The following is a 12,514-nucleotide window of genomic DNA, read 5'->3' on the forward strand; positions in this document are numbered from 1 at the left end:
GCTGGCAGTGGGGGCACAACATGGGCCCAGGCCACGCACAACATGGGCGTATTTTCCATGGGGCCCATCTTGTGGCCCTTTACCTGCCTTTTTGGGGTGTCACTGCCATGAAAAGGTGGGTGGAAAGGCAGGTCAAAATTTACACAGCGGTGCCAATGCCGTCACCGTCACCATTGATCGCTGCTGTCCCTACCACCGCAGTAGCTCAGAAGCCGGCGATGGCAGCGGCCTTATGGCCGTCCATCCACCAGTATCCTAATTGGGCCGTCAGACTGCCGAATTCGCAGAAGTCGGACCACCAAAGATGGTACGGCAGTCCCAAGACTGCCTTAATCAGAATCAGTCCCTTAGGTCTTTTAGGCCCACAAACCATAACAAAGGACTTGCAGTGGTTTATTTTCAAATTCAAGTAAGGCATAAAGTCAGCAAACACGTTCAGCGCTTTCTGCAAACTATTTGCTATTCTGGTTAAAATAACAGCATCATCTGCGTAGAGCAGTGTAGGGATGAAAAGAGTGCCCGCTCTTGGGAAGTCCAGCTTCTCTTGCAATAAGTGGACCCCTAAGCCATTTATATATATAAGAAACAAAAAAGGGACCAAGATACGTCTCTGGCCCACGCCCTTTGTTGACGCTATTTGGGATGTACACTCTCCCCTAGACCATACTGGATTTTAACCGATGTGTTCCAATGTAACCTTCGAAGAAGACTGACCACTAGCTCCTCCACCCCCATTGGTACAATTAACAGTGTCAAACGCACATGAAAAGTCCATGAAGGCTAAATGTAGGGAGCTGTTCAAGGACTTTGTGTATTTTCCGATAATGAGGGATAGATTAAGATATTGCTCTACCATGCCCAATCCCTGCCTAAAACCGTATTGGGCATCCAAAAAGACATTATTTGAGCTAGCCCACTCTTCGAGCTGGGATAAAAGAACCCTTCCCAAAACCTTCATCATGGAATCTATCAAGGAGATCGGCCTATAACAGGCAGGGTTGGCCCTATCTCCCTTTTTAAAAGTTGTAACAACAGTGGCCTTTTTCCAGGATGAAGGGAGTGGGCCAATGATGACGGCTCTAAAAACATTGGCAAGTAATGGAGCCCAGAGGTCTGAATTTTCTTTAAACAGGCCTACAGGGACTCCGTCTGGGCCTGGGGCTTTAGTGCCTTTACCCTGCCCGATAGCCTCCTGAACTTCCTTGACTGAAATAAACCGGCTTAAGTGAAGAGCCCTCTGCCTTCCTTGCCATGTAGTCCTATCTTCCTCTTGTGGTGCTATTGCATTATTAAAAGGGTTAAAAACACACAAAAAGTGTGTGACCCATGACATTTCAGAGATGAAGCAATCTATGTTAAAATAAGAGCCCTCTCTGAACATCGTCTGATTAACAACTTCCCAGAATTTTCTCATATCCCTTAACTGTCCCTCAACCAACAAGTCCTCCCATGCTTCTTTTTTAAGCTGGACCTTCCTTGGAGTGATTGTGCCTTTATAGAACTTACGAGCGGCAACAATCGCTTCTTGGAGTAGCCTTAAGAGTAATTTTCACTTGCCTATGTGCTTTTGAACAAGTAGTATCAAACCACTTCGGGGTGGAAGAAATATGTGGACAATATGGAGGGGGAAATAGCAGAGCATAAGCTCTCAAAACGCTGTACTTTACACTCTGAGATTATCTCATCAGATAAAAGTCTACTTACAAACTCAAAGTTTTCAGAAATAACTTTTTCCATAAACATTTTCTGATCCAGTCATTCCCATTTTAGTCTACACCCTTTGTTACTATCAAAGGTTATGGGAGTGGAAATTAGTTTAGGGTCAGCTGGGGCGTGAACCAGATTAAGATAGCCCGCTAGGGGATTATGATTGCTATCGGAGTGTACGATCACTTTAAAATCAGCTATTACACAACAGTACTCATTGGCAATTAGCATAAAATGTATCATACTGGGATTGGCTCCTCCTGTAAAAGTTGTTAAATGTATGGGAGGTGCCTTCACGCAATCATGCCAGAAAACTAGATCTTTTGAGATCACACTATTATTCAGGGCCTTCCAATTAAGGGAGTGTTTAAAGTGTGGTAATACATCACCTTCTTTATTTTCTATACCACATACCCTTAGGTCATTAAACCTGTATTTCATTCAGCACTCATGCAATACAGGGGGGGATGAACATCGCTGGTTGCCTTTACAATTGCATGGTTGGTATTTTGATGGTCAAAAAGTTATACTAAAAATTCAAAATCAGCATGCTAATGCTGCCCAATCCTACCAAAAATAGCAATTGGAACCAATGAGAGGAGTCCAAAACCTTAATTTTAATCTTGTTGCATTTGTAGAGATTAAAATAGTCAATTTACCCGTCGTTCTCCCTGAAATCATGGGAACAACAGGATTACAATAAGAAAGAGAACCGTTTGCAAAAAACCCTCCAGTGACCAGGTTTCCTGCAAACAAATCATGTCAAAGATAGTTACAAAACCCAGCCAATCCTCATTTGTTAGTTTAGAATGGATACCAGTGATGTTCCAGGATAATATGGAACAAGAATACCCAGGCTCCGTTTTGTCTAGTTGACTGACCATAATAAGACCTTGATCGCCTAACTCATCTAAATCACCTGCATATAAATCACCTACCCTTGCAATTAAAGGGGCTGTGGTTATTTCATGAGATAAGGGATTAAAATGTCTACAAAACTGTAGATGTCCGTCGTTCTCTTGCAGAGAAACAATCAGCAAGGGTTAATAGGTGGAAATTTGTCAAAGCCACTGAGCGGGTATGTCCCTCCCTATTTGTTGTGTGCCTTAAGTGTGATCTCTGCATGAGCCTATAAAAGTAGCCTAAAGGCAAAGCTCTGTTATAGGAAGGGGAGAACACCGTGAGATGTAGAGCAAAAAAGTAAATTCCTTACCACCCACTGGAATCTGAAATTAATCACAAAAAATTTCCCAGCTGAATATTTTGGAGCGTAATGTACTCCTGACATTCATCTAACTGTTAATATGTCATATGAAAGATCACTCTCCCAATCCGCATTAGTCCTCAACCAATGCATACTTTTGTGTATAAGTCCACTGCTGTTTCTTTCTCCCCTTGGCCAAGGTCGGGGCATTTTCAAGAACAATCACATATGGTGTGCATTCAGGAGGTGTATGAAGATGTGACTGTTACGGAGGATCTTGCCTGGGGCCGGTCACAGGTTGACTTATAGGCACTCTTACTGAATTGGAGGTAACTTCTTTATCCAATGAACCACCGACAGCAAATAGCCTTTTCCTGCCCAGAGCTGGCTGGCCCTCCGTATTGTGATTCAAACACCAGGTCAGTGTGTGTTTTTTTGTTGAGCCAAATTGGGACCAAAAAAAGAGTGATGGCTGGCACTTCATATCTGGGTGCATGCTGGACCATTTGCCCTGCCACTTCTTTTCAGAAGATAAGCCTCCTGCCCCCACACTCTCGCCAAAGAAGGAGTTTTTCTTCAAATATTAAGCTAATCAATGACACTGACTTGTGGAATTTTCTTCCATGGGTAACCAGATTTGAAAAACAAAAACTGGAACATTGCGCAAACATAAAAGTAAGCCTACAATTTTGCATCAACTGTGGGTCACAGAATGGCGGAACTAACAGAGATCATCAACATCAGTAACAAAATCAACGAGGCATTGAGGGGAATTCAATGTAATTTTACTTACAATGTCATCTTTGATAAGTAAATTGCCCTCTAAATGAGCCAGGGCAAATGCGAGGTGGCTCGAAAAGGCATCTGCCAATTTTTGTCAGATGGTTAGCTATCACCCACCTTTCAATAACCCCCTAATTAATAGGTTTTTTTTTTAATGACTGAGGATTGTGAACATTTACTGTGCCAAAATGCTATTCCCCTTTTAGCCTGACAGCGTTAATCAAAGATATAAGTGATATCAGGTCAGAAGCAGTCTTTATGCTCTTTAAAGATGATACCTGGATGCCTAAATAGAAGCCTCCCAGAAAGTGATATTGCTCACAGATGCTTTTTCACAAGGATCTAAATGATAATGCCATTGTTGTTATGGCTTGTGCTGTTTAGAAACAATTCAAGCCAAAAATAACTAAATAAAGAAATATGAAATATGAAAGTGTGTTGTGCAAAAGAACGATACAAATCCGACTTATTTTTTGCAGAGGAATTTAAAATTGTTTACACCCTCTCCTCCATAATTTCTTGCTGTTCAACTTAAAAAGCTGAAGGCATCCTTCACCGTAAGGTGAAAGAACCATTACCCCTCCTGCAGCCCCTCATCACTTACTCTTCAAGAAAGATCCCCTGTGCCTACAAGAAGGGAAGGAACTCTGAGATGCAGTGATTATTCAAGTTGCCTTTTAGCCCTTTGAGGATACACAAGGAATCATTGTAATGCCAAAGAGCCTTCTGGACTGTTCACATTAAAGGCCAGAAATATATACTTTCAGTTAATGAGGGTGACAAGGGACATAGCACCCTGCATCTTCTTATAGCCATTCCTGCTCAACGAATGTGTTCAAATGAATGCTTTTGGTTCTGTTACAAGAATAAATTATCCTAAATACATTCTAAATATCAGATCGTTAAATGTCATTGGACCAGAGATTTGCATTTTATGAACTCATCATCCACAGATCAGTCAAGAACATGTTATTCCAAGGGGCCTCTCCTTGTACGAGATCACCTGATAACCATCTGGCAATAGTGGAAAGAATGGTGATATTCTCTTTAGTCACCAGATAAGTACAAGAAGGCTGAAAGATGTAGTAACTCCTCAGCTTTCTTCTGTAGATGAGCAAACACTGTGGGAATTTGAGCATATAGGATTACAAAAACTGGGACCTCATTGATGACATAGTCCAGTTACGCTAGATGGAAAGAAAGCCAAGCACTTTCAATTGTAAGTTAGAAAGACTGTGGGAGTCAAAATCTTATGATATCACTGATGTCTGCTTTTATCAGATGGAAGCTGCAATCTTTCTGTGGTGTCATGCATTGTTAAAGGTTGTAGGAGGCTGGCCTGGTTTGTAGTGGGTATCAAGGGGTACTTACACTCTGCTCCAGGTCCAGGTATCCCTTATTAGTGTAGAAGAGGTGTCTAGCAGCTTAGGCTGATAGAAAAGGTAGCTTAGCAGAGCAGCTTAGGCTGAACTAGGAGACGTGTGAAGCTCCTACTATACCACTGGTGTCATATGCACAATATCATAAGAAAACACAATACACAGATATACTAAAAATAAAGGTACTTTATTTTTATGACAATATGCCAAAGTAGCTCAGTGAGTACCCTCAGTATGAGGATAGCAAATATACACAAGATATATGTACACAATACCAAAATATGCAGTAATAGCAATAGAAAACAGTGCAAGCAATGTATAGTCACAATAGAATGCAATGGGAGCACATAGGTATAGGGGCAACACAAACCATGTACTCTAGAAGTGGAATGCGAACCACGAATGGACCCCAAACCTATGTGAGCTTGTAGAGGGTCGCTGGGACTGTAAGAAAACAGTGAGGGTTAGAAAAGTAGCCAAGACCCTGAAAAGTGGGTGCAAAGTGCACCTAAGTTCCCCAGAGAGCACAGAAGTCGTGATAGGGGAATTCTGCCAGGAAGACAAACACCAGCAATGCACCTACAAAGGTGCATGTTTTTGCCCAAATGTACATATAGGGCAGCAGTCATGACTTGTGATGTCATGGGAACACATGGGAATAACGCCTCACAGAAATCAGTGGAACACAAATAGTTTCTCTTCAGACCTCCTCTCACATACTCAACCAACACAGTTTTTATACTGAAATTACCCAGCCATGGATTACACATCACAAGACGTTTGTCTTCTAGAGGACAGACTGGAGCTATGAATGCTTCAAATCGAGGTAAGGTTTAGGCTTAAGCAAAAGTGACTCGATTTCGAAAAAAAACATCCCGCTGAAGAAAGAAAAACTCAAACGTGAGTGCGAGAGATGGCACATGCAGAACATGCAGTAGGATTGAAAGAGGACCCATTAAACCATTGTTACTGGAGGATATAGAGAAACAAAGCAATAGGGAACAATTGAGGATTATTGCTATTTTGCCTTACACTATTTAATATAAAGTTGAAACCAGAACAATGTTTACTTATTTTTAGCTGGGAATCTGACCTCATGAGGTGTGAAAGATCCACAGTGTGATAACCTGTATACAGCACAAAATTGAGCAATCCATAGTTATTTGGGGGATTGTAAGCTGTTTAAGATCAATTAAAAAAGACTGGAAACCTGTGCATTTGCGAACTTTAAAATCCACAATGTGAGGGTGTGCCCATCCTTTAAGGCCTGTGTAGATAGAAGGGTGGTGGGCCTGTTGATATTGGGATGTCCTTTGCTCGCAACCCATGTGGTTCATAGGAGCCAATGAAAGCTAAAGTAGTCAGACAATCTATCTGCTTTAGTTCCTTTCGTGGATGACTCAGTTAGAAAAGGCATCACAGCATGTGCCGCCATTTCGGACCTTCTTTCTGTCATTTTGCAAATCAATGACTTGAGTGCAGAAGAAGCGCACTTGCACATTACAGCTGTGAGATTGCATTTTAGCAAATCACACCCTTGGTCTCTTGATATATCAGTGTGCTATGTTTTATGACATAAATGCCCTGTGTCTAACCTCTCGACCGGATGGCTTAATAGTAAATACTAGATCTGTGGACATTTCACAGCAGGACAAACACCAAAACCCTCTGGATTCTGGTGTTTGCCCTCGGGCGATTGCAGCTTTAAAAAAAAAAAAGTTTAGCAGGGGGAATTGGGGGAATCGAGCTCCCTGTCCCTCCGCTATGCCCACAGCCATTTCGCCATCTACAACTGCAGTGCTGTTTAAGTGCTGCAGTGAAGGCGGCCAAGTGTCTGTTGGCATAATTAACGTTGGTCAGAGTCTGAATACCATACATAATATTGTTTTTACAATTTAAGAACAGACTCATACTGTAGTCAAAAACTCAATATATAAAATATTACTTTACCATATTTATATGTACCATGTGTATATGGCACACTTACTAAAGTGACATTGATTGCTCCAACAAAGCTGGACATGAAGTCTTGGTGTACTGGTGTGGCAACAAATATAACCTTTAATCTGAAAATACCTCTTGGTGTTTACCCGTAAGCATCTTCAGCAGGGAAACTTATTTCCCATCTGCTCCTAGAGGGTAGGCTGAAAATGGCACTTAGATAGAAGGGCCCTGAAAAACCAATAGTATAGCTATGGTGGTGAAAACTTGGAGTATATATGTCATGGAAAACTTGACAGTTCTTCTAAATAGAGTTGCCCGTTTTGAGCAGACGTGGTTTCACTTTCTTACATAACACAAAAACAAGCTCCTGGGCTTAGGGTTAGATCCCACCCTCCACTTTTGTCGGCAGCAGCACTTGAGTCGGACTCTGACAGTGACTTGACCTAGAACAAGCGGTTCGAAACTCTGGATAGGAGTGTGAAGTGTATTTAGGAGCAATCATGTAGATATGCTATAAATCCATATAATGCATTGGAAGGAGGGGTGATAAAGGGAAACGTTCTATATGAGCTATTGGAGGGCTCTTTTCTCCTATTTCTTTCTTTTCTATGCGCTCCATACAGATGCAGAATTATTATAATATAAAATGTCAACTTCAACTATAAAGCTGTTAATTTTTTTTTTTTTTTTTTTTTTTTAACTCAACACACATTGTTTGTGATAAAGTAGCCTCTTTCTAGCATGGTTACCCCCATTTATGGCCTATTTGTCAGTGTGTTTTTACTGTCTCACTGGGATCCTGCTAGCTAGGACCCCAGTGCTCATAGTTTGTAACCTATTTGTCAGTCTGTTTTTACTGTCTCACTGGGATCCTGCTAGCCAGGACCCCAGTGCTCATAGTTTGTGGCCTATGTGTGTTGTCAGTATGCTTGACTGTGTCACTGAAGTTCTGCTAACCAGAACTCCAGTGCTTATGCTCTCTCTACTTACCAAATTTGTCACTACAGTTTAGTGGCTCCATATTCCAATTCTGATTGGCACACTGGACCCCCCTTATAAGTGCCTAGTATATGGTACCTAGGTACCCAGGGCATTGGGGTTCCAGGAGATCCTTATGGGCTGCAGCATTTCTTTTGCCACCTATAAGGACCTCATACAAACTTTTAATCAGGACTGCCACTGCAGCCTGAGTGAAATAGTGCACACACTATTTCACAGCCATTTTTCACTGCACCAGGTAACTTATAAGTCACCTATAAGCCTAACCTTCATTTACTGAAGGCGGGGTGCAAAGCTACTGTGTGTGAGGGCACCCTTGCACTAGCAAAGGTGCCCCCACATTGTCCAGGGCCAGTTCCCCGGATTTCATGAGTGCGGTGACACCATTATAAGCGTGCACTACATATATGTCAATACATATATGTAGCTTCACAATGGTAACTCCGAATATGGCCATGTGAGATGTCTAAGATCATGGAATTGACCCCTCCAATCCAAATCTGGTATTGGGGAGCCAATCTCATGCACCATGGGGGCTCCACCATGGACCCCCAGTACTGCCAAACCAGCTCTCTGAGATTTCCACTGCAGCCCCAGCTGCTGCCACCTCACAGATGGGTTTCTGCCCTCCTGAGGATTGAGCAACTCAAATCCAGGAAGGCAGAACAATGCATTTCCTTTAGGGGAGGGGTGTTACACCCTCTCCCATTGGAAATAGGTGTTATAGGCATGGGTGGGGTATCCTCCCAGAGCCTCTAGAAATGCTTTGAAGGGCACAAACAGTGCCCTCCTTGCATAATCCAGTCTACACCGGTTCAAGGACCCCCAGTCCCTGCTTTGGCACGAAATTGGACAAAGGAAAGGGGACCACTCCCCTGTCCATCACCGCCCCAGGGGTGGTACCCAGAGCTCCTCTGGAGTGTCCCTGGCATGAGCCATCTTGGATTCCAAGGTGTGGGGACCCTCTGGATACCTCTGAGTGGCCAGAGCTAGCAGGTGACGTCAGAGACCCCTCCTGATAGGTGCATACCTGGGTAGGTAGCCAATCCCCCTGTCAGGGCTATTTAGGGTCTCTTCTCTGGGTGTTTACTCAGATTCGGTTTGCAAGATTCCTCCAGGACTCCTCTGCATTTTCTCCTTCAGCTTCTGACCGTCGGATCAACTGCAGACCGCTACAGGAACTGCTGTAACTGCAACAAAGTATCCAGGAATACTCCCGTGACCTGCAACTTCAGCTCCAGCCAGCAATTGCAACAGTTTCCAAGGTGTGCACACTCTGAGGACTGCCTGCCTTCACCCTGCACCAGAAGAACCAAAGGAATCTCACGTGGAGTGACAGAGTCACTTCCTTGCTTCAGCAAGCACCTCTCTGCGATGACAACCGGTACTCTGGAACTCCTCTCTTGTGGACGAGCATGATCCCTGGAACACAGGTGGTGGACCGAAGTGATCCTGACTGTCCAAAGATCCAGCTGTCCAAATTTGGTGGAGGTGAGAGCTTGCCTCCCGTGCTGCGACAGTACCCCTGTGCACAGCGTCTTCTGCAGCTCCTTGGGCTTCTGTGCACTTCTTCCAAAAGTTCTTTGTGCACAGCGTAACCCAGGTCCCCAGCACTCTAGCCTGCAACGCACAGCTCCCTGAGTTGTTCTCCGGCGGCGTTGGATCCTCCAGTGTACTGCTGCGAAGACCGCACTTTGCATCTGTTTTGTCCCTGTGTTCTGGGAATCCTGTGGGCGCTGCCTCTTTCTCCTCAGTCTGAGTTGAGACCCCCAGGTCCCTCCTGGATCCAGACAGCTCTTCTTTGACGCAAACCGTGTACTTGCTTGAACCAAGGCTTGCTGGCGGAATACAGCGATGCAAACAGCCTGCATCCAACAACTCGACGTGGGACATCCCTGCACCAAGCAGGAACCCATAGCTATCTTCTTTGGTGCATTTCAGTACTTTTCTTCCAACCGGAGAATCCACTTTTGCACCTTCTTCCAGGTTGGTAGAGGCTCTTGTTCTTCCTGGACTCTTCTTCGACTTCTGGACTTGGTCTCCTCTCTCCACAGAACTTCAGGTCCAGGAATCCATTGTTTGTTGCTTGCTGTCTTGCTTGGTTCTTGCATAATTCTTCATCACGACTTGTAGTGTGTTCTAAGGAAACTTGCTGTACTTTACTCCTGCTTTCCTGGGCTCTAGGGTGGGGTACTTTACTTACCTTTGGTGTTTTCCTACACTCCCAGCTCCTCTCTACACACTACACTTGCCTAGGGGGGAATTCAACATTCTCATTCCACAATTTTAGTATATGGTTTGCGTTGCCCCTAGGCCCATTGCAGTCTATTGTATTTTCTACTGTTTGCCCTATTCTATGACTGTTTACTTACCTTATATTGGTTACTAGTGTATATATTGTGTATAATACTTACCTCCAGAAGGAGTATTGCCTCTAAGATATTTTTGGCCTTGTGTCACTAAAATAAAGTACCTTTATTTTTGGTAACACTGAGTATTGTCTTTTATTGTGTATAAATACTGTGTAACTATAGCGGAATTGCAGGAACTTTGCATGTCTCCTAGTTCAGTCTTGGCTGCTCTGCTACAGCTACCCCTAGACAGCCTAAGCTGCTAGAACACTGCCTACATTTCACTTATAAGGGATAACTGGACATATTATAAGGTGTAAGTACCTTAGGTACCCACTACAAACCAGGCCAGCCTCCTACATTGTTGAAGTAAGTTTCTCTGTGTTTTGCCATTAAAGTTCACAATAATCTATTGTTGCTAACTACCTACTAGATATAGTACCATGCTGCTTGCTAATGTTTAATGTCCTCACTTGGGTTACTTCCTGAAGCTTCATCAAGTTCGTTCGAACCTTATGATCTTAAAGAAAGAGCAATATTCTATAAGATCATACATGTCAGTGTCACTCATAACCATTGTTGATAAAGCTGATAGTTTTTCTTTCACTTCTTCAAACCAGCCAGTAGACGCTCATGGGTTACTATAGCGATGCAGCAGTAAAGTACAGCATAATATTTCCTGATCTAAACTTCACAAATTGTTGCATTTCTAAGTCAGATCAACATATCTTTTTTCAGGCTGCCAGCCTAGATTTTGACTTCACAAAAGTCCTCAGAGAACGTGATGAACTCCAGACTCTTCTGCAGAAGTACGAGCGCCACATGTCAGAAATCCAGGCCAACATCAAGGTCCTCACAGGAGAGAGGGACAAACTCAACATTCTTTACAATCGGGTAACTCCTTCCACAGAGTCTTAAAATTGTTAACGTCGGAAGTGAATGAATGTAAGAGTGCTGTTGCTCACCTGGGACTTGTGTGGAAATGTCCACCACCTAAATATCATAAAGCACTCTTGTCTGTTTTTTTCTTTCAAACAAAGTTCCTAAGGCATGCATGCTATATGTTTTTAAATGAGACTTTTAAAACTGAGTTAATCAGATTACCCTCCCATCCCACTGTGTAGACAAAGTCATATTATTTTATGAGATTTGTGTTCCTCACCAAAATATATCTTTGTATAAAAGTCCTACTTCATTAAGCCTGGTTTCAATGTTTACACAGTGGCGAGCAATGGGGTCTCAATATATAGATACCTAACTGCCTAACTGGTAATAGGTGCTGTCATTACTTGCACAGCACATTACAGTGAGTGCTGCAAAGAAAACCAGTGTTCTTCCCAAAATTCTCTCCCTCTTTCTGCTCTTGTTTTACTGAGTTCTAGATGTATCTTTAGTAGCATATAACAACCGTCTGCTGCAGCTGTCACTCACCAACAGAAGAGACTGAAGTAAAGAGGGGAAATACACTTGCATCCTTTGCAGCTACCTGTGACGGTTGCTGTATATGGATTAGAGTTGGAGTCGGAACCAAGCAGGTGATTTATTAAATCCTGCATCCTCATAAAACACTGCATCATCTCCACCCCTATTTATTTCAGTTATCCAGGACCTGCCCACAAATTTGCGCTATCCCCAAACTAGAGGTTGCTTATTAAATTTTCACGACCTGCCTAAGTGCAAGAGGCAGTGCTTAATTTGAGCTAGTGGTTTCCGGTGCAGGGCACTGGTACTTATTTTTTGAGGGCCGGTACTTATGTTTTTTGCCTCAAGCATTTACTGTGAGTGAAAGTGGCATACGGGAAAGACGGTGGAAAAGGAAAACAAAAGATTGTCACAAAGGGAGAAAGCAGAAAGCTGCAAGAGTGAGCTGTAGGGGCAAGGAATGTTTGTAATTCAATTAAGGAGGCCAGAGATGGCTTCAGGATCAAGCTGCCTCAGTATTCCAGCTTGCCATTAAAATGCAGCAGCCGTGTGTTTCTGAGGAGAGCTTTGGGCACCGGCATGTTTTTATTTACAAATTAAGTATTGGTAAGAGGACCTTTCTGTCAATGCTGTGATATTGTCCATGTTTTAAATCCAGGAGGGAAAGTAAAGGGGTCTTTTTAGAGTAAAGGAGTAAAGTTAAGATGAAGAACAACAACATATGT

General features: G+C 43.1%; 1 protein-coding gene across 3 annotated transcripts in view; it reads left to right on the forward strand.

Moving 5' to 3' along the window:
* Window positions 1-12,514, forward strand: part of TSGA10 (testis specific 10) — a 360,446-nt gene that overhangs the window by 133,173 nt on the left and 214,759 nt on the right. For all 3 annotated transcript variants that reach the window (XM_069204318.1, XM_069204316.1, XM_069204317.1), the window contains exon 6: window positions 11,106-11,261. In XM_069204318.1, the coding sequence (XP_069060419.1) occupies window positions 11,106-11,261 (156 nt within the window). The remainder of the gene's footprint in view (window positions 1-11,105; window positions 11,262-12,514) is intronic.

The sequence above is a fragment of the Pleurodeles waltl genome, chromosome 8 (assembly GCF_031143425.1).
Source record: "Pleurodeles waltl isolate 20211129_DDA chromosome 8, aPleWal1.hap1.20221129, whole genome shotgun sequence".
Lineage (NCBI taxonomy): Eukaryota > Metazoa > Chordata > Amphibia > Caudata > Salamandridae > Pleurodeles > Pleurodeles waltl.